Here is a 27,993-nt window from a genome sequence, read left to right as displayed (position 1 = left end):
AACAAGAGGAGACAGAAGTGTGGTTATAAAGTTTTATGTGATCTGAGCCCCTCCGGAGGTGCCAGAGTCCACACCTCTGTACAGGGGGCTTGAGGGATTGGCTCAGGGGGGCAGCATGGCCCAAAAGGAGAGAAATTGTCTCCTGGGGAAAGGAGGCATCCCCAATGCATTATTGCACAGGATTGAGGGGAGGCATGCCCCCACATGAGGGGAGGAGGAAGCAGAGGTGGCTCAAAAGGCAAGAGTCACACAGAAGAATACCATAAGATTAGAACCTTGGAATCATACCTTGGAATTCTAGACCTGTAGACCTTTAGAAACTGACAACGTTTGAATCATAGAACTACAGTGCCTAGGATTTTAAGATTTAGAACTGTGGATTCTTGGACCCTTAACTAAAATCCTAGAAAGGTGGACTGCAGCATAGGACCTAAATGTGTCCAACATTAGAAATGATTAGAACTTTGGTTATCTAGCTAGTCACAACTAACTGTAGTCTTATACCTTAGATGCTAAGGATCCAGAATCTTGGACCAATAGAGTCTAGAGCGTCTTGGAACATAGAACAGAACAACATTAGAATCTTAGAGTTTAATAATCTAGAATCTTGAAGCATATGGTCTAGAATTTTAGACACAGAATCTAGGTTCTTAGACTAAGTCTTAGAACATCCCATCTTAGAACATTAGACCTTCGAACCTCCATCTTTAGACTCTTAGAACTTTTGAATTGCAGATTCTAGAATCTTAGATCTTTACGATCCAGAATCTCATAATAAGAGCTTCAAGGATCATAAAGCCTTAGAACTTATAATAAACCACTATTAGAATCTTAGAACTTGAGAAGATAAAATCTTGAAGGCTTATGATGTAGTCTTATAGCCAGAAGATTTACAGTCTAAGAGGCTTAGAACTTCAAATTTTAGAACATTAGGCCTTAGAATCTCCGTGTCTAGAATTGCAGAATCTAGAATCGTATACTGTAAGGACTCAGAAACCCAGAAAAACAAAATCTAGAATCATAGAGCCTTGGATCCTAGAACTAGAATCTTAGAGCTTCAGAACCTAAAATCTTGCGGGCTGTATCAAGAATTCTAGAACCAGAAAAATCTCGAGCTGTGGACTCTCAGAGCCTTAGAATATAGGCCTTGCAAATTCCATGTCTGCAACCTTGGCACTTTAGAATTAGACACTTTGGGATTTTAGGTCCTTAGAGCCAAAGACTAATAGCATCTTTGAAACCTTGAACCTTTGCATCTAGACTCCTTAAACCTTAGAATCTAGAATCTTGGAATGTTAGACTTGGAAGGACCCTTAGGGATTGCAGCCCAACCCCTTCCTTTTACACATGGGGACACCGAGGCATGGAGAAGAGAGAGGATCAGTCTGGGGGGGAAGTGCAGTAGGTAGGAAGAGAAGGCTGTAGTCGGGAGTGAGACCTGGAGTGGGGAAATAGTTGGGGGGAGACTCCCCCAGTGGCAGTGCCGAGCTTGGGTCCTGAGAGGGAGTCCCAGGTGGAGTGTCGTCTCAGGCTCCATCCTCCTGCCCTGGGGGAGCTGGGGAGCTCCTGTCGGCAGGCAGGGTGGGGCCAGGGGCTGTAGAAGGGCAGAGGACATAGCGTCCAGCGGGATGGACCTCAGCCGCAGTGAGACAGCTGCAGGAATCCTTAGGGTCAGGCTGGGTTGGGGGGTCAGCTCCTCCAGCAGCTCCAAGTGGTTCAGGATGACCCCCGCCCTCATCCATGTTGACATAGAGGATTTCATCGGGCTCCTGGGCAGGGGGCAGGGCCTTCAGCGTGTTCTCCAGATCTTCCCGAAGCTCTGAGAAACTCGGCCGGTCCCGGGGGTTTAGCTCCCAGCACCGGGACATCAGCGCATACCTAGGGCGGCAAAGTGAGGGGTGGGAGACTGAGGAGGAGCTCAGAAGGGGAGCATTCTGGGAGTCTGGGGACATTTCATGGAACTGGAAGGAACCATGAGCAGTTTGGGGGCTTCTATTGGGATTTGGGAATTCTCAAGAGTTTCCAAGGGGGGTCCTGGGACACTCGGGAGCTGGAAAGGGTCTTGGGGAAGTTCTCTGGGTATCGGGTGGTGTTCTAGTGAGGGTTTGCTACAGCAGACTTTGCCCTCAAAGCGCTGGATGAATGCTCTGCTCTCCTCTGTGGGCTGTGAGACAGCAAAGTTTGATAAGCTCTATCCTAAAGGATCCGGAGGACATCTCAGAGGAGACCCGTGAGTTTGGAGAAGCTCAAGATGGCAAACTGGAGGGCTGGCAGAGGGTCCTGGGTGTTGAAGAACATTGGGGGAAGTACAGGTGCTCAGGAGTCTGGGGTGAATTAGAATTTGGGGGAAGTGGGGGATCTCAGCATGGGTTCCTCAACAGTCTGAGGGATTCTCTGCAGCTTTTAGAGGGTTGGGGCCATGTGTGGGTGCTCAGGGTTTTGGAGTGAAATCTGGGATGGGGTGGGGGTGGGGTGGGGTCCTGAGGATCCTCACAGTCCATCCAGACAGCCCACAGGCTGCTTCAGCCGGTTTCCCTGGCACAGGTAGTCGTAAATCTCGCTGTTTTCCACTCCGGGATATGGGGTTTGGCCCCGTGTGGCAATCTCCCACATCGTCACCCCAAAGGACCACTGTGGGGAGTAGAGGGGAGAGAACTAGAGGGTTTCTCCTGCACAAAGACACCCCAAACACATGGGTTCATAAATACACCCACACGTATGTGCACACATGTCCACAGCGACTTTAGCAGGTGCCTCCTAGCTCTTCATAGCAACCCGGCGCAGGGACATGCTCCCAGAGATCACTTTTGTGCACATACAGACATGGTCATCATGCACACATCCATACACACTTCACAGACACATGGTCTCGTGTGTTGCCCTTCACACCCTGGCTGTACACACATATACATACTTACCACTGCCTCTCCCAACCTAAACTGTCCACGCGTTCCCCCGTATGAACCTGCCACCATGCACACGTGGACCTGTACATATTCCCAACATGTCCACACCACCATTCACAGATGCCCACCACACCCCCAGACATGCCTAACCCCTGTGGTCAGGCCCCTGTGCTGCCCCCCACTCCTGTCAGGGCGGCACCTACCACATCGCTCTTGCTGGTGTAGACACGGTCAGCCAGGCTCTCGATGGCGATCCATTTGACTGGCATCTTGGCGATGCGTCCCTGGCGGTAGTAGTCCCCATTGTAGATCTTCTTGGAGAGCCCAAAGTCCGCCACACACACAGACATGTTCTCATTCAGCCTGCCCAGATTGGGGAGAGGAATGGGGTGACCGCCCTGCCCCCTCCACCCAGAAGCCTGCCCTCACTCTCAGACGCGTCTCCATCCCCCGCTCTGGCTGTCCTCCTTGGGGGTGAGGATCTGTCAACCCCAGACCAAAGGGAAATGTGTCTCGTCTTGTTCCCTCCATGTGAAGTTCCATAAACACACCCATGTAACCATCACCCAGATTAAGAAACAGAACATTGTGGGACGTCACCTGAATAAGGAATACCACAGAGCAAAGGAAAAGAAGGAACTAACCAATATGTACAGAGATGTGGGCTAACCTCAAAAACATCACGCTGAGCGAAAGAAACCAGACGCAAAGGAGTACAAACTGCATGATTCCATTTACGTGACATTTAAAAACAGGGGACTCGAGTCCATAATAAGGGCTTTCCCCTTGGGGCAGTGACTGGGAAGTCCGTTAGGGTGCCTGCCAGGGCCTAGAAATGTTCTTTGTCTTGATCCAGTGCTGGTTGGTAGAGGTGGGTCTACAGACAAGCAAATATTCATTGAGCTGCACACCTAGGGTGTTTATGTAAAATATACATTGATTTTTTTTAAGTGTGAGAAAGAAAGAAACACATTACCAGTCCTCCTTCCTAGTCCTCCAAGGGAAGCCCCAATCTCCCTCCCTCCCTCCCTCCCTTCCTTCCTTTCAAGATTATTTATTTGGGGGGTGGCAGAGGGAGACAATCTTCAAGCAGACTCCCTGCTGAGCACAGAGCCAAAGTGGGATGCCGGGCTCAATCCCACCACCCATGAGATAGTGACCCAAGCCGAAACCATGAGTCGGACACTTTACCGACCGAGCCACTCAGGTACCCCCACAATCTTCACTCCTAACACGCATGGATTGCTTTTGCTCGCTTTTGTGCTTTATATAAATAGAAGATTCTCTAATTTTTGCATCTGAGTTTCTTGGGATTCTATTTTTTTAAGAATTGATGATTTCTAGCTAGGGGGATGGGCTTGGGCAGTGACCAATCAGAGCAGACCCTGGAGGCCCCTCCTGTGGCAGGAGTTAACCTTCAACTGCTGGGTCCAGGGAAGGTCAGAGAATCACGGCAGGGAGGCAGAGGGGTGATGCTTAGGCATCCAGGCTGGTGGCTGTGGAGGGGGTGGGAGGCTTGGGGTAGTGGCTAGTTGCCAACTAGGTGAGAAAGAATTTCAATTTTTTTTTCAAAGAACTTTCTTTTTTTCTTTTCCTTTTATTTGTTTATTTTTTAGGAGGTGGGGGAGGGGCAGTGGGAGAGAGAATCTTAAGCAATTCCACACCCAGTGCAGAGGCCGACACACGGCTCTGTCTCACGATCCTGAGATCATGACCTGAGCAGAAATCAAGAGTTGGATGCTTAACTGACTGAACCACCCAGGTGCCCCAAGAACTTTCTTTAAAAAAAAAAAAAAGATTTTTAAAATTTATTTATTTATTAAGTAGGCTCCATGCCCAATGTGCAGCTTGAACTCATGACCCGAGATCAAGACTTACATGTTCTACTCACTGAGCCAGTGAGGTATCCCTTAAGATTTTTTTCAGTAATCTCTATATTCAACATTAGGCTCGAAATCACAACCTGGAGACCAAGAGTTGCACACTCCACTGACTGAGCCAACCAGGCACTCCTCGATATTTCAACTTAACAAAAAAAGCAACAGGTGCATTACACTGGATGGTCTACTCTGATTTTCAGTGCCATTGTTTCATAGGGGGCTTGCCTAGGATCAGCCCAAGTTGCAGAAGGAAAGGAATTTCCATTTCGACTGAGTCTATTGAAGCCTTTACATACATTTTCCAGTTAACAGGAAATACAGGGAACAGAGGAACAAGGCAAAAGCCACCTCAAGGAAACAGACACATATATGTCATTCCTACAAGACAACAGGCCTGGTCTCTTCCAAAAGAATATGCCGTAAAAATATAAAAGGGGGGGTGGCGCCTGGGTGGCTCAGTCAGTTACATGTCCGACTCAGTTTCGGCTCAGGTCATGATCTCAGGGTCCTGAGATCGAGCCCTGCCTTGAGCCCCTTGTAGGGCTCCACACTTAGCAGAGTCTGCTTATCCCTCTCCTGCCCCCTCTGCTCCTCCCCACCCTAACACGCATGCACACTCCCTTTCTCTCAGTGAATAAATAAACTCTTAAAAAAACAAAACAAAACCAAACGTGGTGGTGGGGGAGGCTATTCCAGATTAAAAAGGCCCAAAGGGACATAACAAACAAATGCATTGGGAGGACCTTGAATAGATTCTGATTTGGGGGGGGGGAAACAGCCCTACAAGACATTTCGGAGGACAACCGAAGAATCTGAATATGGATTGGATGGATATGAAGTTATGTTGCAGAATTATGGTTAATCTTAGGTGTGACAACAGAACTGTAATCATTTACGTGTAAATCCTCATTCTTAGGAGATACCTACTGAAGGTTTAGGGGTCCGGTATCACCATCTTGGCAACTCAGTTTGAAGAGGTTGAGGAAAGAGAGAAAGACAGAGAAGAGAGAAGAAATATGGCATCATCCCCACCACGATGATGTATGGGTGTCCACTGCACAATGCTTTCAACCTTTCTGTGGGACTGGACTTTTTCCACATAAAGAATTGGAGGAAAATAAAGAAACGCTCATATCCCCAAGAGTCCTGCGAACGTTTACACGTCTTGAAGAAGATTCTGGTTCTCCAGCTCCAATATTGTAAGGAAATTAATAGTCAAAGCCTGTGTTTATAAATACATGCACCAACCCCACCTTAGTTTAATTCTGGCCTATTTTCTGGCATGTCTATTGGCAGGGCGGTGGGGGGGGGGGTTCTGGTCCCCTTATTCAGTGTGGCCCCTTCCTAAGGGCAGCCCCAGGCAAGGCACTCAGCACAGAGGGGGAGAGAGATGAGGCTTCAATGTCCCCACTGTCATCGGTCATCTCTGCCCCTTTGCTCACCTCATGCCGCCCACTGAACCCACCCTCTTGCCACATCCAAATACCCCTCCAGGATCTCAGGTCCAGGCCCCCCTCCTCCAGGAAGGCTTCTTCAATCCCCTTGCTGACCTCTCTATCCCAGTCCTGAGTTCTGGTCTGTCTGAGGGGTATGTGTGTCTAGACCCCTGTCCCATCCTGGAAGGAGGGATGCGGTTCCCCTGAGGACGGGACGGGGCGGGCGGGGGGGGGGGTCGTCTGTGGAAGGCTCAGCACTCACATGCAGTTCCTGGCGGCCAGGTCTCGGTGTATGAATCTCTTGGTACTCAGATACTCCATGCCACTAGCTATGTCTGCCATGAACTTCACCAGCATCTGAGTGGGCAGGAACTGGGGGCAAAGCAGGACGGAGTAGAGGTCAGCAGAGTCCCTGAGATCCATCCCTCCTTCCTCCCTCCCTCCTTCCCTTCCTGTGTGTGCCTATCTCTGCCCTGCAGTGGTTTCCCATGGCTCCAAGAATTAAACCCAACCTTTTTCCAACAAGGCCCTATATAATCCCCTCCAAGTTGATGTCCTACTGTCCTTGCCCTGGACGTGCGACCTACGCTCCAGCCAGGGGCCTCCTTTCTGGTTGTCAGACAGACTATACTTGTTCCCGCCTCTAAGCCTTTGTCTATGCCGTGCCCTCTGCCAGAACTGCTTCTCCCCAGATCACCCCACTTCCCGCCTTCAAGGTCACCTCCTCAGTAAAACCTCTGTCCACCCAAACTAACTGCCTGGCCTCTCTGTGGTTCATCTGACTCTGTTTCCTTCCTAGCACTTAAAGTTCTCTTGCTTATTTATTTGTTAACTTATTTATTGGCTGGTGCCTTCCCCGGCACACAGCTTCACGAGAGCTCCATGGTCTTCCAGTGTCTGAGCGGTGCTGGGTACCTGACAGGTACTCCATTAATACCTGTGAACCAGACAAGTAAATGTCCCTCACCACTGGCTGGTCGCCGAGCCGGGAATAGAGAAGGAAACTGTGCAGGTCTCCATGTTTCATGAAAGGTAAGATGACCACAGGTGCCGGGAAGCCCTCTCGTTCGGAACCCTGGAAACAGACGCCTGAACCCCCCGCCCCAGGCAGCCCTGTCACTCCAGTTGGGCAGGAGGGGAAGCCATCCCCTCCCTCAGCTATGTCTCTCCCTCCCCCTCAAATCTAGCTTCCAAATTTTTGGGGGTGGGGGGTGGGTGGCAAGGACGAAGCTTCAGAGAAGCCATTTCCAGCACTGTTCCCAGGGAAGTTTCCAGAGCCCTCCTGGGGACCTCAGCTATTTCTGGGAAAGGTCAGAGGTCACATTCCAAGCTGAGGGAAAGAAGGAGGGGGGAGCTTGCTGACTCTGAGGGAGGGGGGAGCAGGGAGCCTGGCGGTTTGATATTCCCAGGGCTGGAGGGAGGGGTCTTCCTTCTGGAGTGGCCTCCACGGAGCCTGTAGATGCCCTAAACCTGCCCCTCCCTCACCAATGAGCCTCATGACGTTGGGGTGGTCAAATTCCTTCATGCAGACGGCTTCACTCAGGAAATCCTCCAGCTCCGACCTTGTACAGATAGCAACTTGGGGGAAAGAGGAAGATGGATAAGGAGGAGGGGAGGGGAGGGAGGACTCTTTCTCTCCTCTCCTTCATCATCATCTTCATCAAACATGATTACTAAGTACCTGGTGCTGCACTCAGCACTTTATATAGACATTAACTCATTAACTCTGAGGGGCAACTCTTATTCTCCCCGATTTAATGATGGGGAAACCAAGGCACGGAATGGTTAAGGAATCTGCCTAAGGACACACACAGCTGGCAGTGGAAGAGGCAGAAGTGAAAGCCAGGTGGGCCGGCTCTGAGGTCCCCATGTGAGGCTGCTTCCCTGGGGATCCATACGATTACTCCCTTTTTACAACTGGAGACACTGGCTCATAGGGGCAAAGCAGCTCACCCAAGATCACACAGCTGGGACTCAAACCTAGGTGAAGAGCGTAATCTGGTACGTAATCTGGTACGTAAGAAGTGCTCAATAATGAATGAATGGAAGACACTGATGACTCTATAACCCAAGCTTTTAGCCCCAGTGATTAAGAAAGCATCCTTCTTCCCTCACCACCAGCCAGAGCCTGACCCTCAATGCCTCTTCCCTGTATGGAAAGGACTTGGCCCTGGACTTCCTGTGCTGTGTGAGCCTGGTCTGGCTCCTACCCTCTCTGACCATGTAAATAATATAGTCGCAGTCCACATTAATTGCACATACTACATAACACCTCCAGCATTAAGTGCTTTGGCTCACCCCAGGAGGCAAGGATATTATGATCTTTTTTTTTTCCAGATGAAGAAACGCAGCTCAGAGAGGGAGGGTCACTTGCCTGAGATCACACAGCTGGTTAATGTGGAGGCCAAGTGTGCCTCATTCCAGACCTTCCCCTGTTCTCTTAGGAGGCCGGTCCCCAAAAACTACATTTCCCAGGCTCCCTTTCATACCATTTTCCTGTTGGAGTTCGCCAATGGGAAGCACTGATGGGAGACAGGCAGGTGGGTGGGCAGAGAGGGAGAAGTTGGGGTATTTAACCTTGTCCCTTACTGCTTCCAGCATTGCCTTGATGGTGGCTGTGTGTTTCAAGCTCCCACAAGGCAGTCTCCAAATCTGCAATTCCAAATCCCACCCTGGCCGTGGGCTCTGGTGACATCACTTCCTCCCTCTGCCCTTTAGGCTTTGGGGTAGAAGTAAGGTACTGCTACTACTAATCTCCAGCCTCACTGCTCCCAGTTGTTCCTGTGCCTTTGTAGTAAACCTCCCCCTATTAAATTCCTTCTCTCGAAGTACCGAGCATGGACTCCACTTCCTGTCTGGAAACCCTAAGATTCTGTGGCAGGGCTAATTTGCTACTCGCTTTTCTGCTCTTCTGCCTTGTTACGGACATAGGGAAAAAGCCTAGGGTTAGAGGTTGGGGGTCCCATCTGTGCGGACATGTAAGCACAGACTCACTCTTCATTGTCTTCACGGCCACCTTGAGGATGGAGTCATCCTGGTTAAGCTGGCCCTCCATCACTGCTCCAAATTCTCCTGTAGGGGACCGGAGGGAGACATTGACCTCAGAGGGGCTTTTGGGGACTGCATTTCCTGTGACTGGGTATGGGTGGGGAAGTGAAGGACTTCATGGTTCCGGGGAATGTGCGCATGTGCTGGTGGGGGGGTGGGGGGGAAGGGGGGCAGGGGGGAACTCACCTTCTCCCAGCGTCTTCCCCAGGGCCACCTTATGCCGGTCCACCATCACATCCCGAAGCTTCTCCTTCAGCTCTTCACTGATGCCCAGGCTGTTCACTGCATGGGGGGTGGGAGTGGACAGAGCCGTGGAGCAGGGCTGACACTCAGGAGACATTTGGATGTCAAGAGGGATGTGCCCATTGTTAAAATACTGAAATACTTCTGAATTCAAAACCAGCTACTGCCCTGAGCACACATCCCACCCTAGCTCCTCCTCTAGGCTCCCCGAATCTTCTCCCAAAACAGCAGCTAAAGGGTTAGAGCCGGGCATATAATCTTGCACCATTGGGCGCCCTAATTGGTCAGTGTTCTGCCATACCAGTTGCTAAAAATATTTCTTAACTTTTTATTGAATTATAATCTGCACAAATCATAAGGGAGCAGCTCGGTGATTTCTTTCTGAGAGAGAGAGAGAGGGAGCGCACACTCCCATGTGCGAGATTGGGAGGAGGGCCAGAGAGAGAGGGAGAGAGAGAATCCCAAGCCGACTCCCTGCTGAGCGAAGAGCCTGACATGGGGCTCAGTCTCACAGTTCTGAGATCATGACTTGAGCTGAAATCAAGAGTTGATTGCTTAACTAACACAGCCACCCAGGTGCCCCCCCTTACTTTTTAAAAAGATTTATTTATTCTACAGAGAGTGCGCACTTGAGCGGGGCAGGGAGGGGCAGGGGGAGAGACTCTTCAAGCAGACTCCTTGCTGAGTAGGGATTTCCCCATGTAGGGCTTGATCTCACAACTCATGAGATCATGACCTGAGCCGGAACCAAGAGTTGGACGCCAACCCCGACGGAGCCGCCCAGCGCCCCAGCTGAGTGGATTTCTACAAAGCAAACACAACAGTGTAACCAGCACCCAGGTCAAGAACAGATCATGACCTGTCCTCTCAAGACTGGCCACCTTCCTGATTTCTCTTACCATAGATTGGCCTTCCCTGCTTGGGGATATTATCATCAATGTGGAATCCCATACTATGTTCTCTTTTGTGTCTGGTTTCTTTCACTCAACACCGTGTCTCTGAGACGGCTGTAATGTAGTTGTTGTGCATGGTTGTAATTTATTCTCATTGCTCTATAGCAACAGTTCTCAAACTTACCGGGACCCCTTCACGTTCTTAAAATTACTGAGGACGGCAAAGAGCTTTCGTTCAGGGGGCTTATACAGACCGACACGGACTGTAGTCAAAATTAAAGTGGATAGATTTTTCAAACACAAGAATAAACAGCCACATGTTCATCGACCAACAGAGTGGTGACATCATCACGTATTAGAGAGCTTCTGGAAAACTCCACGGAACACGTGTGGGAGAACGAGAGTGTAAAAGGGCAAATAACATCTTGGAATTGTTATGAAAATAGTTTTGACCTCATGGACCCCCTGCAGAGGGTCTCAGGGACCCCCAGGGACCCGGATCACACTCTGAGGACCGCTGGTGCACGTTACTCCACTGGAACGCCATGACCTCCTTGCTTCCTATTCTTGCTCCTCTTAAATAAATGTCTTTCCCAGCCCCTTCCGATATCTCCCTGGGGCCCCGGCAGCCTTCTCACGGTGTGCTGGGGAGAGACATCACTCTGTCCCTTTCCTCTCTGGATTTAAGTTTCCCCAGCTGAAAAGATGAATAGATTTGACGAGGTGGCCTTGGAGGTCCCTTCATAGCTGGGACCCTCCATAACTCCACAGTCTCACCAAGAGTCTAGAGGTCTAAGGACCTTGGGTTTTCAAGATCTGAAGGGTCTATAGTATTGAGCCTGTGATTGTTTCGGCCAGGAGCAACTCTACCTCTCTAACATTCTATAATTCGAAGAGGCAGTTCAGAGGATGGACTTCAGAGCAAAATGACCTGATTTTGAAACCCAGTTGTCCAACTTGCAAGCTGTGTGGCCTTGAGGAAGTTACTTAACCACTCTGTGCCACAGCTTCCTCATTTACGAAGTGTGTGGGGGGGGGAGTGACGCACCTACCTCACTGGGTTGTCGTGAGGATTCAATTAAATGACATTTTAGCACCTGTCACATAGGAAGTGCTAGGGTTGGCTGTCATCACTGGCTTCACAATCATCCTACCATCTTCGCCCTTTTCATCACCATCATTGTCATATTTACCATCATCATCATGACATTGTTCTAGGATCCTGTGGCTCTGTGGTTTGGTTTTTCTATGATTTTTTTTTGTCTAAGGCCCTATTATTCTAAGGGTCTGTGTGGTTTCACAGTTCCGTTGTTCTTAGGGTCTGTGGTTCTAATGTCCTAGCATTCCAAGATCTTTGGAAACTTTTGGTTCACACATTGACAAAAGCCCAGCAGGCCCCAATCTCTATACTCGTTATCCCCCCACCAGGGCGGGGAGGTGTGGGGTTCACTTACAGGTGGCTTCAGTGGTCCGGCGGCTGTAAGACTTGCGAACACGGTACCTGACCACCAGCTCACCCCTCTCCACTGTTGGTTCAAACACCTCTCTGGGGGGAATGGGCAGGAGGTGAGGGCAGGGCAGAACCAGGTGCAACCCCCTCCTTCTGACAGCAGTGAAAGTGAACACCACCCTAACCCCATGCCCTGCCCACACTCCCCTCCAGAATTTAGCTGATCATGTCTTGGACTTCTAAGCTCTGCCTTCCATTCATTACCCACACCCTTGATCTCATTCTGATTCTTGGTAATCTCTTGTCCCACACCAGCCTCCTCACGGTCTCCCTGACTCCAGCCTCTCCATCCCAGGGCACACTCGCCTCCCTACTCACGTAGTTCCAACTCACCCATAGCGGGTCTCCTTCTTCCGCCGGTGGACGAGGAACAGGGCCAAGATGAGGACACAACCAGCGGCCACAACTGCTCCCAGCAGTACGTACCACCAGGGCCATGAGAAGGCAGGGGCTGGGGGCTCACTCACTGTCGGGGGGTATGGTACACAGGTCATGGAGGAAGCCCTGGATCCTCCTCCCCGGGCCCCAAAGATGTGATGTTGGAGGGAGACAGATGTGAAATAGATAATGAGGCATGTGGTAGGGTGCATTCCCTTATCCGAGGAGATGGACTTGGGTGTGGAAAACAGGTGAGCGGGGGAGAGAATGTGTGGAGCATAGGATGGGTGTGTGGGGTGTGTGCAAGGAGTATGAGGCTTTTGGACAAATGGCCAAGGAATGGTCTTGAGTGTGCACGGACAATGGAGGGGTTTCCATAAAGCGAAGGATGGGAGGGAAATACATGTGCAAAGAAAGGTGCACAGAATGTCAGAGGAGTGTTGGAGGAATTTGGGGTATGTGAGTGAGGACTAGTCAAGGAGTTTTATTTGTTATTTAATTAATTAATTAATTAATTAATTTTTTAAAGACTTTATCCATTTGAGATTGAGTGAGAGAGCGAAAGAGTGAGCACATGAGTAGTGGGGAGGGGCAGAGGGAGAGGGAGAAGCAGGCTCCCTGCTGAGCAGGGACTGATGCAGGACCCGATCCCAGGACCCTGAGATCATGACCTGAGCCGAGGGCAGATGCCCAAACGACCGAGCCACCCAGGCGCCCACGGAGTTTTAGATACAAGTAGTGAGCAGTGATTTCTAAGGATGTAACTCTAGTGTGAGAGGAGTGTGGACACAGGATGAGCTGAAATGGTGTGTAAAAAGGGGGGAATGGATACGTGCTGAGTGTACCAGGAGTTTGGTGTGGGGCTGTGCAGAGTGGGAATGGGTTAGGATTGGTGAAGGGTGAGGAGTGTCAATGGGTACACAAGGAGAACTCAAGCGTGTGTGATAGTGTGGACCCAAATTTCCCAGTATTTGCAATGGGGGATGTATGGTGAAGGTGTGAAAATTGTGCGCTTTGTGAATGAGACTTGTGGGTGTGCACTGGGTTTGGGAAGCATGGGTGAGGAACATAGGATTGTAATAGGATGAAAGGGAAAGGAGGCTGGGATTAGTGTGGAAAGGGTACGCAAAGAAAGGCAGGAAGGCACGTAAGGGGTACTTGACGGTAGTAGGTTTAGTTACAAGAGGTGAGCTGTAATACTACTATGAGGATACAGTGGGTGTAGAAGGAACGTTTGAGAATTGCTGGAGAAATATTTGAGAGGGATGGATTTGTGGGGTATAACTCATCTGTCTGCCCATCCATCCATCCATCCATCCATCCATCCATCCATCCACCATTCATTGAGTACCTACGATGTATGGGGCCACTCCAGGCAACACCATCAAGGACCGCACAAACCCAAGAATTAGAAGATTAGAGTGATGAGTTTGAGAAACATGAAAGCAATGGCAATGGGTATGTTTGTGGTGATGGGGTCCTCAGTGGGCGCTGAGCGAAAGGAGGGAGGAGAGGGGGTGAGAAGCCTTACCCAGCTGGTGGACTGGTTGTCCTTGTCCTGTGAGGAGAAAGGACAGAAGCAGGACATGCTCAGAGAGGTAAGACTGGTGTGACATGGGTGAGGCTCTCAGTAAGATTTCGGGTGGGAAAAGAGCCTGGATTGGGGTAAGTAACACTGAAAGGTACAGGGAGCAAGTAGGGGTATCTGGGCGAGACAGGGTCCTTGCGAACTGGTTGCAGGGGGCTGAGCAGGACTGTGGAGTTACCTGGGCGCCAGGGCTCTAGGGGCACAGGGAGGCTCCAGGGTCCATCCCCAGCAGCAGTGTAGGCTGCCACACACACCGTCAGGTTGGGCACAGTCCTGTCCCCCCGCAGCTCCAGGGTCACCTCTCTTTTTAGCCCTATGTCCATGAGCACCTAGGACATCCGGATGGAGCATCAGGGTAGAGCTCCCACCCCCCGCCCCTAAGTCTTAAGACTTCACCCTTGGCCTCCAAGTCCCCATCTTTTGCAAGCCCCCTCCTCCCCCACAGCCCCTCCCCCTACCTTCTCCTACCCTTCATCCCTCACCATCACCCCTACCTCCATTCTCCATCCCCATGCCCACTCCACAATCAGCTCCACTGGTACTGGCACTACCCCAACCTGCACCACTGTCCTGTCCGCTCTGCCATCTCCTCCCCATCTCTCTCCTCCCGGCCATTCCTCCCCAGCCCCGCCAGCAGCACCCACCTCGGGGGTGTCCTGGCCTCGATAGGCCAGCCGGTACCCCAACAGGGTGCCCTGCAGGGGCGCCCTTGGCTCCTGCCAACGCACGAGGGCTTGGCTCCCATTCCGCATGGCGCTAACGTTCTCGGGGGGGCCCAAGGGCACTGGAGGACAGGAAAGAGGGGAAGCTGGCACCCCCACCTCTTCCTGACCCCCTCCCCTGTTCCCAGGAAGTGGGACCAATGTGCAAAGGGCATGCGCGTGGGCAACTCGTGAAGGCCTCCCATGAGAGGAAGCACAGGGAAGAGGTCTGGGAGAAATGCCAGTGGGCCATGCTGAGGAGTCAGGGGCTGGGTGGGAAGGACTGAGGCCACATGGGGTAAATGGGTGACAGGAGATGCTGGAGGTGGCACTGATGCGAGCAGCGAGTGACATCTGCCTCACACCAGCCCCTTCTTACCTCCCTCTGGTGTCTCCACAGGGAGCCAGTGGGTCCAGGGTGAGGGGCCCTGGCTACTGGTACAGGCCAGCCGGATGTGGTAAGGAGTGTGAGGATGGAGACTGCCCAGCCGAAGTCGGTGAGGGGGAACAGACGCTTGCAAGGTGAGAGGCTCCTCTGGGGGGTCTGGTTCTCCCAGCCGGGCGCCCACCCCATCGTCTGACAGCACAGCCTGGGGAGAGGGAAGGGGTGTGAGGACAGGACAGACACGAAATCTCAAGAGGGGTCACACAAGTCGGTAGTGGTGGTCCCAGTGTGATGACACAACTTTGCAAGGGTGTGTGTGTGTGCGTGTGTGCGTGTGTGTGTGAGTTCCATGCTGGTGTAACACGGGCACCTGCATTTGCAAAGCGAGAAGACTACCCAGTTCCATGAAGTGGCTCTGTCATCACTCGCTAAAGCCACCTTTGGCAAGACTTTCCCTCTCTGAGCCTCAGTTTCCTCATCTGGAACATGGGGGCTTGGAGGAGCGAGTGCCTTCCCGGGCTGCCTAAAGCCCTGAATGTAGGACAAACTGTACAGCACATGGCAGGTGGTCAGCGACGATGACAATGACATTCAACCACAGGCAAAAGCAATATCCTACAAGAGAAGTCAGAAGAGTGGGGACCTCTGGAGGCTCAGGGATCCTTGCGGGGAGCTGGTGGGTGGTGATCTGGAAGGTGGTGACATGGGCGAATATTCGTGTTTAACTATCTAGGTATACACCAAAGATTATGCCCATTATGTTTACCTTAATAAAAAAGAAAAATCCTTTACACATCTGAACTCATTTGACCCTGACCTCAGCCCTGTACGTGGGTACCGTGTGCATCCCCACTTACAGAGGATGACAGTGAGTCTTGGAGAAATGGAATCATTTGCCCAAGGTCACCCGCATGTCACTGATGAAGCTGGGAACTAGACCCCAACCTGTCTTCAAAACTTGTGCTTTGGGGCGTCTGGGTGGCTCAGTCGGTCAAGTGTCTGCCTTTGGCTCAGGTCATGATCTCAGGGTCTTGGAATCAAACCCCATGTAGGGCTCCACACTCAGCGGGCTGCCTGCTTCTCCCTCTCCCTCTCCTTCTGCCCCTCCCCCTGCTTGTGCTTACTCTCCCTCTCTCTCTCCCAAATAAATTAAAATTTTAAAATAAATAAGAACATCGGCGATAGTAACAATACTTCTCCTCTGTCCAGAGGCAGCAGAGCTTGCTAAGCATAGACGCTGGATCTGGGGTTCAGATCTAGGCTCCACCAGCCCCTAGCACTGTGCCTTAGTTTCCTCATCTGTAAAATGGGATAACAACAATGGCTCCCTAGCTTGCAAGATTGATTGAATTGATGCTTGTAAGCATTTAGAGGAGGCTGTGCACACTGAGTGTTTATTGTTATTATTGTGCGTGTGTGTGTGTGTGTGATAGAGAGAGAGAGAGAGAGGTCGCCGGGCTACCAGTGTCAAACTCTGCACGCCCTATTCAGCGTCCCAAGTTGGGATGCTCTCCTGGTCCCCGGGAGTAGCACGATCAGCATGGCAGGGGCCACAGCAGGGGAAGACATCTGTACAGCCTTGCCACACAGAACCACAAACCCTCTACGGCCACACCATCACAGCCCCACACCGCAAGGAGGCTGCCATCCCCCCTCCCCTGATGGGGAGCAACCAGGGGACCCATCCACACTGACACACCTAGTGTTCGGAGGGAGTTTATTGCTCACTGGTGGGGACCCAAGATTCTTTGGGTCGTTTGGATCATTTGCTGTGTGACCTAGAGTAAGTATCTTTACTTCTCTGAGTCTCTGTTCCTATCTCTGGAAAATGGGCATCCAAGAGTTCCTATCTGGTAGGCTGTGAGGCTTAATGACACCCCGCACGTAAGCCGGTTTGCACAGGCTATTCACGGCTAACGTTTCTTGAGTGCCGACCGTGTCCAGCACCCTGGCAAGTGCAATCCTGATGAACTCACGGACTTTTTACCACTACTCTCTGAGGTCAGTTTCTTTTTTCATTCCCATTTTACAGATGAAGGAAACCGAGGCCCAGAGAGGTTCAGCAGCTTGCCCAAAGTCACACAGACCCTGTGGGGAGAGGATCCCACCACGAGGCCTGGAAGGAGGTGGGCAGATAGTGGGTAACAGGATGGGGGGGGAAGCTGTCCCATGCCTGCTCTCTGACCTGCTGTGACAGATGGGAAGGGGAACCTCTGCTGGGACAAAGGGGACACAACAGGGACATAGGTCCAGACAGTCAGCCTCCTGGTGCCCACTCCCACTTCTCTTTTCCCTGTGACCCTCCCCTTCGAACCCTCCTGCCCCAGGCCAGGCACAGCAGGAAGTGAGCCCTGGAGAAGGAAGAGGACACACTTCTGCTTTTCTTTGACACTGGACGCGCGTGGGTGGGGTTACAACAGATGCCTGACCTGGCATTTGAGGGTCTCCCAAGTGGGCCCAGTCTTGGGGATTGAATCAGTTTTATCCTTTTAAGCTAATGGGGAAGGCAGGCCACTTCCCCTCTCTGGGCCTCAGTTCCTTACCTTGAAAACGGGAAGATTAGCAGATTACTTTCTAGGGTTAAAATGACAAGTGGGTGAGATAAAGTCCAGGGCACGTAACTGCAAGAAAGACAGCTCTTATTTCATCAAACGCTGGCTCTGAATGGTCTCTAAGGAGGGGAAGGGGGCTGTTTGGGTTTGAGGAGACAAGGGTTCGAATCCCACCTCGGCCACTTCCGGGCTGTGATCTTGGCCAGCCAAGTTGTTTACTCTAAGCCTTAGCGTCTCCATCTGCAAAGCGGGTGTCTCCACAGACCCTGCTCCGTAAACGCACAAGGGGGTGTGCAGAAAGCCACAACACAAGGCCCATGACGCTCCAGAAAAGTTGGTCATTACTAATTACTGTCATCTGTCGTGGCAGGAGCTGTCCCACCCTCACTCCCACTTCCAAATCTCAAAGAACTCTAGGCCAGAACGGGGTCTCGTATTCAGAGAACTGTGTTTGTTTTTCATCTGGAGCATTTCAGTTCTCCTCCAGCAAACGTGTTGTACTCTAGGTCTGACCCTGTGCTGGGCAATGGTGAGGACCCAGTGGTGACTGAGACAGGCCAGGACCAGGCCTCCCAGAGCTCCCAGTCCAGTGGGGAAACAGACTCACCCCCAGACAGTGACAACCCAGAGTGATCAGGGCTGGGATGGGAGAAGCCCAGGGCTGTGGGCATCCGGTGGTGACAGACATGGCTCTGAGCCCTGCTGTCTCGGGCTTCCCAGTCTGGCCAGAGTCAATATTACTAATACGAAAAAAATAAAAATAAAAATAAAAATAAAACAGCTGATAGTTTATTATGCACTTCCTATGTTCCTAATACTGTTCTAAGTTTGCTCCTTGCCCTCACTCATTGAATTCTTACAACACGCCTATCTGCCCATTTTACAGATGAGAGAACTGAGGTCCAGTGAAGTTAAGTCACAGGTCCAAGCTCCTGCCGCCACTGCTGGTGGAGTCAGGATTTGAAGCCAGGACATCTGGTGTAACTGGAGGCTCTACTGTCTCTCAGCACACGAATGGCTGGCAAGGGCTGGTTTCCCAGGGAGGGGCTGGAGGCTTATGTGTGGCGGAGGGAGTGCCGAGCAGAATCTGAGGTCTCACCTGCAGGGTGCAGTGTGTGAGGGGGTAGATGCCGCTCAGGCCTGGGGTCCAAGCCACCTCCAGCTCTGTGGGCTGGCGGGAAACCAGGTGGAGGTCGCGGGGCCGCTGGGGGAGCACTGCAGAGAGATGAGGGGAGGGACTGACCCTGGGGGGCCTTTGCCCAAAGCTCCCCTCCACCCTCCTGTCCACTATCCCAGCTCTGACCTTTGGCCCAGACCCCACACCCTCTGACCCCACCCCAGCTCCCTTTCCTGTCACCTGTGATGGTGGCCGTGCGGGATGTGGTGACCCCCTTGGCGTTATGGGCTTCACAGGAGAAAGAAGACGTCTTGTTCAAGCCTGGGGAGTCATCGAAGGAGAGGCCCAGTGTCAGAGAGAGGAAGGAGGGTTTCCCAGGCCATGCTGGGCCACCTCCTACCATGCCGTGCCTGACAGTCAGTGTAGCCCACAAGGGCACCTGCTTGAAGGGCGGGGAAGGGATGAGTTGGGAATACAGGCCTCCATCCCCAGACCAAGGACAGGCTGGTGGCCTCTGTCCTAAGGTCCCACCACAGAGACACACATACATGCATTCACACACGGGCACAAACATAGATAGAGACACACATGCACATATACACACTCACACACAGACACACACACCTACACACAGAGACACACGTATGCTCACACAGACAATACTCAGGAACACACATGCCAAACACACATACTCATACGTGTATGCAGACAGACACACCAGGCACATACACCAACACACAGTTATACACACACATACAAAAGCACACATACTCATACCTAGACACACGCCAACACACACACAGACACATTCACACACACACAATCACATACTTGCACAAACACAGACAGATCACACTGAGTCGTACAGACACACATAGAGGCATGTATCCCTGGTAGACACACACTTAAGAAACAGGCCCTCATGGGTGTGTGTAAGGTTACAGGTGTTCACTCATTCATAAGCTCTAAGCTCAGCTCCTACCGACCCCCGTTGTCCTCCAGGTGTTTCTGGAACACAGGCAGCAGACACGTTCCCATCTCGGGAACTTTGATTTCTGTTCCGTCTGTCTTTCCACAGATGTGCATGTGGCTCCCTCCTGCCCTCCTTCACATCTGGGACTCAGATCCCACCTCTTCCGCCAACTGTCCCCGGCTGCCCCGTTCAGAGCTGGGACCTCACGTCCGTATCTAGCCTCTCCCCAGTTTTACTCTTCTTCTTCCGCTCTACTCATCGCAACACACTTTACCTATTACCTGTATGTCCTGCTCACTGTCAACTCTGCCATACATCAGCTCCAGGAGGACTGGGCTTTCTGTCTGTTAGGTCCCCTGCTGTGTGCCCCCAGGCCCACGATGGTCTTGCACACAGTAGGTGCTCCATAAATGCTTGTTGAATGAGTGAATGACTTTATGTGTATGCCCTTGTGTACCTCCGAGTGTTTCTGGGTATGTATGTAGAAATAGGAGCCTGTGTAATTCCATGGCTAAGTGACTTAATATGTCTTTTTTTTTTTTTAAAGATTTTATTTATTTATTTGAGAGAGAGAGCATGAGCAGGGGGAGAGGGAGAAGCAGGCTCCCTCAGGGAGCCCCAAGTGGGGCTCCATCCCAGGACCCCGGGGTCATGACCTGAGATGAAGGCAGTCGCTTCACCGACTGAGCCACCCTGGCGCCCCACCCTGGCGCCCCACCCCGGCGCCCCAATATGTGTCTCGAGTAACTGTTTCTGGGTGTCTGGGGGTGGATTGCTTCCCCTCCCCAGTGTGGCGGTGGTGGGGACACAGGCAGACACACACATGCACAAAGACGCAAGCAGAGAGACAAACACGAGACACAGACACACAAACACAGACATACACAGCACACGCAGCTATAGGACATCCCAGGGATGCACGCACAGGGAAATACAGACACACGCACAGTGCGCGGGGACAGGGTGTGAGAGGACCAAGTCCTGAGTCTGCACTTGTGACCGCAGTCCTGTGTGTGTGTATGGATGTCGCAGGCTTGTGTGCATCTCCTTGCTCGGTCGGTGTGTGTGTGTGAGCGCGGGCGCGCCAGTGTTCCCACCACCACCACCACCATCTACCCGCAGACACAAAGTTTCCTTTTCTCAGTCGGCAGAGGGAGTGGAATGAGGGAAAGTCGGCCCAGGCCGGAAGGGGGTGGGCAGGGAAGCTTCCCAGCGCCGCTGCCCAGGCGGCAGCTCCCAGCCAAGGTCAGGTGCCCGGCCGCAGCCCCCGCCGGCGGGGGAGGGGCAGGACAGCCCCGGGCCGGCTGCCGGAGGGGGCGGGGAGCCTGGGTCCGGTCCAGCCACCTGGCACGTGGGGGCCCGCCAGGGTCACCGCGCGGGGGCTGGCGCTGCCCGCCCGAGGAGCCCCGGGGCGGGAGGGAGTTCTGGAGCCGGGTCCTGTTCCGACCGCAGCATTCCTGCCCCCGCGTGAGTCACCGGGGCGCCCCCCTCCCGCTCTGGCACTTCCGGCAGCGACGGGGGGGGGGGGCGCACGGCCCGGGATCCCCCTTTCTCGGCCTCAGCGCGCACCCTGAAGACGAAGAGAGCAGGGATGGAGGGGCCTGGGACACCCCCCCCCTTCAGCGGGCTCTCCCTCCGAGACTGGAGCGGGCCCACTCCAGATGTGCTTTCAAGATGCACTGTCCTGCTCCCTCTCCTCTCCCGCTCCTCCTCCCCACACCCCCGCGCTTTTCCAAGGGAATCAGAGGGATGGAAGGAGAGGGGGCACGCCCTGAGTCAGATCGAGGGACAGACACACACAAACGGACAAAATTCCTTGACACAGCACCTCCCCCCACCCTCGCGCGCGCGCACACACAATGAATCACACTTAACATACAGGGGCCGTTACTGGCACAAAAACAGAAAACCGGGCACTGGCTAAGCTACATTAAGGGCTGATGTCACAAACACGCAGGGACACCAGTACCCACCCGGTGACTCGCGCGTATCTACACAGGGGCTGACATTGACGTACATACACAAAGAAACACACGTATATCCACAAACATGAAGGCACAATCTACCATAGGTACGTTGACTGCAAACACCTAGCAACGCAACATCCTGCCAAACACACAAACCTGCAGGCTGAAACACACACAGCGAGCAACACACAGACGTGGAAGTCGAAGTTGTCCAGCAGATACACACGGGGACAGGAATAAGGTTCATGCTGACTGGCTTGCAAACCAATACAGCCACTCCTTCAAGCACAGCTGGACACTCAGGTTGCTTCGGACACAGTTACGGAGAAGCAGACTATACAAAAACACACGCTTGCGTAAACACTGGCGCAGACACACAGCTGCCGTGTGCACAGAGGGGGCACAGACACACACATACACACTGGTTGGTAAGTTTATCTACCAAGAGACAATCGGGGCTGAGGCTGATACGTGGGGAGACCGGACAGAAGCAGAGCGAGTCGTTACTGCCTGCTGTGAATCTCTCTCTCTCTCTCTCTCTCTCTCTCACACACACACACACACACACACACACGCAGATACGGGGTCCCTGCGAGCGTCACACACCAGCACACTCACCTTGGGACCTATACGTGGAAACCACGGACACACGCATGGACACAGACAAATACACAGGGACAGCCAGTCAGTGGAAACACACCGAGGAACACCAAGTTGTCCACTGATACATCCTGCCGGCACAAGGAAACAGGTGCCCACTCCGAGACGCACTCACACCCATTGATGCACACCTGTGAGGTGACACTGTCACTTCTCCACAGGGAGCTAAATGCAAAATAGCCACAAAACACTGCCTCGCCTCACTCTGCCATCTCTCCAGCCCCCCCCCACTCCACCTTTACGCGGTGAGTCACAGCTGTGAACACACAAACATGAAGGAGGACAGACACCAGGCTGACACGGGTATTCTTAGACACACGCACACTAAACACCATCTAAGCCGGCCTTCCCTAAAGCACAGCCTCATACTAGAGGTTAATGCTGACAGGCACACTGAGACACGGGGCCAGAGGGACATGGATACATACACACCCAGACCTCACACACACACGCTGAGACACACACAGACGCCCTCCCCCCGCAGCTCTACCACACACTGATACACACACGGGCCCTCTCATGCCCATTTCTCCTTCCTGGGATGGGATGGATGGGTGACCCATCCCCCTCTCTCTTCCCATCTCCAGGGTCCTGCCAGGCTGACTCAGACCCCAGAGCCACGGGCCTGAGTCACCCCTCTAGGGGCTGGCATGCTCACCACCTCTTCCTTGCACACTCAGGGCCCCCGGAATGCTGAGAATGTGGACACCTCCCTCTAGCCCAGGAGACCCTCAGGCAGGAGTCCCCTCCCCAGCCCAGCAGACGGAGGCAGCAGGTTGGGGGTGCAGGAAGCTGATGCCCTCCAGGGTCCAGCTGCCTCCCTCTGACTGAGCCTCAGCCAGCTGTCTTCCTCCATCTCTCCTTCCCCAGTGAGGGAGAAGTCTCTGTGCCCGGTGGCCCTAGTGCTACCTCTGACCTCGCTGTGATCCCAAGCTAGGTCCTGCCCCGTCTCTGTCTCTGTGGTGCGGAAGGGGATGGTGACCCTGAAGCTAGGAGAGTTTCGGCTGTCACTCAGACCTCCCTGTCCTGTCTCTCTCCATCTTAGGTTACCTCCGTGGTCTCTCCTTTCCCACGTCTCTTGTTCTCTCTCTCTCTCTCTCTGTAACTGTCCTTCTCTGTCTCCCACTTTCTCCTCTTCCTCTGTTTTCAGCTCTGTCCCCCCAGTAAAGCTATTCCCATACAGAGGTGGGCAGGTTGAAGGAGGTGGAGGAGAGGAGGGCCTCGTTGCTTCTGGTGCCCGGCTTGGGGTCAAGGGCTGACAAAGGGGCATCAGGCCCACACACACATTTGGGCCATGGGACAGCTCAGAGGAAACCAGGGACAAAGAATTGTATTCAGACAGGCTGGGGGGGGGGGGTGAAGAGAGACAGAGGGACAGGGAGACAGACACACAGAGTAGCAGAAAGAGACAGAGAAACAGAGAGCCAGAGGACAGAGAGAAAAGGACTGAGAAAGCTTAGAGAGAGAAACGAGGGGATAGATATGAATAGAGACGCAGAGACAGAGAGACTCAGATAAAAAGAGAAGACAGAGAGAGAGACAGGGACAGAAAAAGAGAGAGAATGAAGGACAGAGGGACAGGCAGACACTCACACAGGGACATGAAAGGCTCCCTTGCTCCCCACTCCCATCCTGCCTGGCCCTCTATGTTGAGCTGGCCGCCTCCCCGGACTTACCTGGAACTCGAAACGTTTGTTGGGGACCATGGCTCATGGCTAGAGTCAGGGGGACAGCATCTCGGAGCCAGAGTAGGTCCACAGGCTCTGGGGGTCCCTGCGCCCGGCAGCTCAGATTGAAGGGGGTGTTGGCGGCCACAGTCCTGTCCTCAGGCTCCTCCAGGAAGTAAGGCAGGCCTGGGGGGGGGTAGTTGCTGAGGTCCCTCTGAGCCCCCCAAGTGTCTGATTCACTGCTAGGATGTTGCAGGCTGTGGATTCTTTGACCCTGGTATCTGATCCCTCAGGACACCTGAACTTCCTTCAGATGTCTGACTCCTCAGGCCTCTACCCCCAAAACACGTGATCCCAATACCTGACTCCCCCACCTGTGTCTGATCCGTGGGGCCAGTGAGGAAGGCGCGGCCCCCACGGGTGAGGGAGAGGGTTAAGTTGTACCTCTGACCCCTTAGCCGATCCCCAGAATGTCCTACCCCAACGATGTCGACCCTAGGACATGTCACAACCCCCAAGATGTCTTCTTCCCTAGGACATATAATCCCACCCAGGCCTGCCCCCAGTAATTCCGAGACTCCCCAGCTTCCCGGACCCTCTAAAGATCTCTGACACTCCCGGGATGCATGTCCCCTGAATTCTCCAGCACCCTCTGTCCACTCAGGTTTCCTGCCCACCCATGACCTCTGCACCCAGGGCTCACCCTCCAGCCCAACGTAGCCAGGCTGGGACACGAAGGTCTTTCCTCCCAGGACCACCGCACACTGGTACCACCCTGCGTCTGAGAGCTGCAGGGAGGAGATTCTAACAGGGCAAGAGGAGAGAGAGAAAGGTTCAGGGTCAGCACTGGACACTGGGTAGGGGTCATCAGAATTGAAAGAGTGGGGGCGCCTGGGTGGCACAGTGGTTAAGCGTCTGCCTTCGGCTCAGGGCGTGATCCCGGCGTTACGGGATCGAGCCCCACATCAGGCTCCTCCGCTGTGAGCCTGCTTCTTCCTCTCCCACTCCCCCTGCTTGTGTTCCCTCTCTCGCTGGCTGTCTCTATCCTGTCGAATAAATAAATAAAATCTTAAAAAAAAAGAAAAAAGAATTGAAAGAGTGGGGGTCTGGACTAGAAACTCCTCAGAGCTAAGAAGTGGGTACTATTATTAACTCGTTTTACAGAAGAGGAAAGTGAAAGCCAGGGTTACATCACATGCTCCAAGCCACACAGCTAGCGAGCGGCCACACTGGGGGTCCAGCCCAGGTGGGGCTCCTGCCCATAATTTTTCACCCACTGTATGATGGAGGTCTGGGGCAGGGGACAGGGATCAGGAGGCATGCGGCTGGCTGGCCGGGGTGGGGGAGGCTGGGCACCTGAGTTGGCTGACCACTTTCCAGTCATCCTGCCCGTCTTCACCGAGGGGCACCTGGGTCTGGGTACTGTCTGCCAGCTCTAGCGTCTGTCCGTCCCGAAGCCAGGTCACCTCGGGGGGCTCCCCCTGAACCTGGAGCTCGCACCGAAGGGCTCCCATTAGTCCCCGGGCACCGGTGATGTTCCTTGGACTCCCCACAAAGGGGTCTGCCTCCGCCTGTGTGCCTGCAGGGAGATGGGGAAGTTAGCTTAGGAACCCCTGCTCTCTTCCCAGCCTGCCAGGCCCTTAGGCCCACATAGTTGTAAAGTGACCTCAGAGGGGGGTGGAGGGTGGAGGCTTTGGGGGAGGATGGGAGACTTCCCAGGGGACTGGGGTCCGGCTTCCATCCTTCCTAGAGGCCCCGATCCTTGGTCTGTTGGGAAGTAGGCCGGGAATCTGGCAGCCTCCCACGCCCTGGACTGCCCGGCAGGGCCAGCCCCTGCCCCCCACTGCCCTCCCTTAGGGTCTCTAGAGACTTGACAGACTGGGCTGGTGGATGGTGCGGAAGAAAAAGAGGTGGGGTGGGAGAGGAGACAGAGAGAGAAACAGGGAAGGAGAGACAGAGAGAAGCCAGCCAGAGTCAGGCATGAGGAGTCAGAGACAGCAAGGGACAGAGACCGGAGAGACACAGAGGTTGAGAGATGAGGAGAGAGATACCCCTGAGAGGGGAAAAAAGTTGGGGGAGAGACACCGAGGCAAACGGACAGAGAGACAGAGACAGACAGAGGGAGACATTATAGAGACACCTAGAAAGTAGGGAGAGAGAAAGCCGGAGATCGGGACAGAGAAATGAAGCCCCAGAGAGATGGTGGGCTAAAGCCGGCTCCAGAGACCCCCGTCCCAGAGATGGAGCAGACAGTGATGGGGTAAGGACAAGTGTGTGTGTGGGGGGGGGTTGACAGTGACAAGGGTTTTCCCCTAGAGCTCCGGAGCCCTCCTCACCCCACTGCCTGACTTCGTACTCCTTTCTGGAAGATTCCTTCCGGGGCAGCCCCCAGCTCAGCCCCTCTCTCTAAGGCCCCCTGAGTCAAGTCCGGCCCCACTCGGGCCCCCAGCTTCTCTGTCTGTCTCCCTCTGTGTCCACCTCTTTCTGTCTCTGACCCTCCCAGTTTCTGTTTCTTGTCCTGTTCCTCTCTGAGCCCCTTTCTCTCCCCGGCCTCTCTCCCCTCCCCCGCCCCCCCCCCCCCCCGCCTCGTTTGACTCGGTGCCTCCCTGTCTCCCTCTCTGCTGTCCCAAAGACACTCCTCGAGCCAGCCCAGACTCCCCCCAGCACCTGCCATCCACCCCCACTCCGCTCCCTCCTGCCCCAGCCTAGCCCTGGGTGGTCCTCCCCCGACGGGCCCCCATCACTCACCCTTGGGGGCCACGCACCCCCAGCAGCACAGCGCCAAGCACCAGGCCAGCGGGACCCTGTCCATCCTCGGGGCACCACACAAACGATGCCAAACTTTCCTCAGAAGTTGCTGGGCACCCTGCGGGGGAGGGGGCAGGGCCGGGCTGTCCCCGGCCCTCCCCCCAGCTCTGGGCTCCCCGGATTTGGCACTGCCTGCCTGCCACGGCGGGGCCCCTCGCCGGCTCTGCTCAGCGGCTGCCTTCCTCGCTCCCCAGCCTCCTACTCTCCCTCCCAGACTTCGGGCAACCCTTTCCCCGCCCCTGGCTCCCCCTCTGCCTCCGCCCACCGGCCGGAGCCCAGGGGGGCCACCTGGGCTTGGAGGGGTTAACTTGGGGAGGAGAGGACCAGCCCTGTCTTAAAGGGGCCCTGGAGGAAGTTTGAGGAGGGGGAAGGGACCCCCGAGGGCTGCACCCTGAATCCTGGGCCAGCGAGGCAGGGAGGCTGTGTGGCTCTCTATCCGGGCTCTGGGCGCTGTCCCTCTGGGCTCGCTCAGCGTCTGGTAAACATTCCTCCAGAACTCCACTCCCCTCTCAGCCCTTGCGACAGCCCCCTCCCCTGCCTCCACCCCCCCAGCCCAGTCCCAGCCAGGCACTCCCCCTCACACTCCCAGCTCCTCTGCCGAGGACACACACACTCAGATGTCATCCCCACAGAGGCTGGGACAGCGGGAGGCATGCAGGGGCACGCTTCTGGCCCACGGACCCACTCGACAAGCCGGATCAGGAACTCCATTCCTGCAGAAACTCAGGAACCAGAAATGGGAGGGCCCAGCAGGGTGGGCATCCCTGGGGGATAGACCCGAGGAAGAAGTGGGTCCTCATAACAAAAAAGACCCACGTGGGCACAGAAACAGCACCCCAGTGTCTGAGAGCTCACAGGGGTGCCTAAAGACCTGGGTTGGAAGCCCAGCTCTACCTCGAACTGCGTGACCTTTCAAGTGATTGGCCTCCCTGAGCCTCGGTGTGTCCATCTCTAAGATGGGAGTGTGAATAGAACCCACTTAGCAGGCCAGAGGGAGGCTGTCTTAGGTCAGGGAACGTGCCGTTGTTCCCGTGCAGTAGCACAGCTGACAAGGTGCCACTGAGTGTTTATCTGTGGGGTCTCACGTGGCTGTCTCCCTCTGGTGGGATTGTGCATCCCGGTCCTTGCGGACAGATCTGGTGCCCACGTGCTGGCTTGTCTGTTTTCCGTGCCCCTCTGTGTTTTGCACACGGGGGTGGGTCTCTGCAAGCCTGAGTCCGTGCAGGCGCAGGGGCTGGACATGCGTCTCTGTGCTCTGGGCCGTTCTGTTTGTGTACTGGT

At 53.9% G+C, this 27,993-nt stretch overlaps 1 protein-coding gene across 2 annotated transcripts; it reads right to left on the bottom strand.

Moving 5' to 3' along the window:
- Positions 1 to 18: 18 nt before the first annotated feature.
- Positions 19 to 27,029, bottom strand: AXL (AXL receptor tyrosine kinase). 2 transcript variants are annotated; one of them, XM_045782619.2, is made up of 20 exons: positions 26,653 to 26,864; positions 25,261 to 25,483; positions 24,608 to 24,708; positions 23,914 to 24,090; positions 18,878 to 18,958; positions 18,620 to 18,735; positions 14,963 to 15,173; positions 14,527 to 14,666; positions 14,061 to 14,211; positions 13,826 to 13,852; positions 12,250 to 12,382; positions 11,861 to 11,952; positions 9,457 to 9,552; positions 9,217 to 9,294; positions 7,708 to 7,800; positions 7,190 to 7,311; positions 6,485 to 6,594; positions 3,110 to 3,269; positions 2,495 to 2,631; positions 19 to 1,878 (listed from the first exon to the last, which is right to left on the bottom strand). In XM_045782619.2, the coding sequence occupies exons 1-20, from the start codon at positions 26,714 to 26,716 to the stop codon at positions 1,527 to 1,529; spliced, it is 2,664 nt and encodes an 887-aa protein (XP_045638575.1). In that variant the 5' UTR covers positions 26,717 to 26,864; the 3' UTR covers positions 19 to 1,526. The 2 variants fall into 2 exon arrangements, with proteins under 2 accessions (XP_045638575.1, XP_087726934.1); XM_087870808.1 differs by lacking the exon at positions 13,826 to 13,852 and having other exon boundaries at positions 26,653 to 27,029.
- Between the last annotated feature and the right edge of the window lie 964 nt (positions 27,030 to 27,993).

This window comes from Ursus americanus, chromosome 21 (genome assembly GCF_024610735.1).
Source record: "Ursus americanus isolate L20-20 chromosome 21, mUrsAme1.1.p, whole genome shotgun sequence".
NCBI classification, from domain to species: domain Eukaryota; kingdom Metazoa; phylum Chordata; class Mammalia; order Carnivora; family Ursidae; genus Ursus; species Ursus americanus.
The sequence above is the reverse complement of the archived record's forward strand: the minus strand, read 5'-3'. Positions and strand labels throughout refer to the sequence as shown.

Coding starts and splice junctions, on each gene's coding strand:
- AXL (XM_045782619.2), bottom strand. CDS start 26,716: ATGGACAGGGTCCCGCTGGCCTGGTGCTTGGCGCTGTGCTGCTGGGGG. Junction 18,959..23,913: donor ACAAACGTTTCGAGTTCCAG/GTAAGTCCGGGG, acceptor ATGACTCCCCAG/GCTTGAACAAGACGTCTTCT. Junction 3,270..6,484: donor CTGGCCGCCAGGAACTGCAT/GTGAGTGCTGAG, acceptor CAATCTGGGCAG/GCTGAATGAGAACATGTCTG.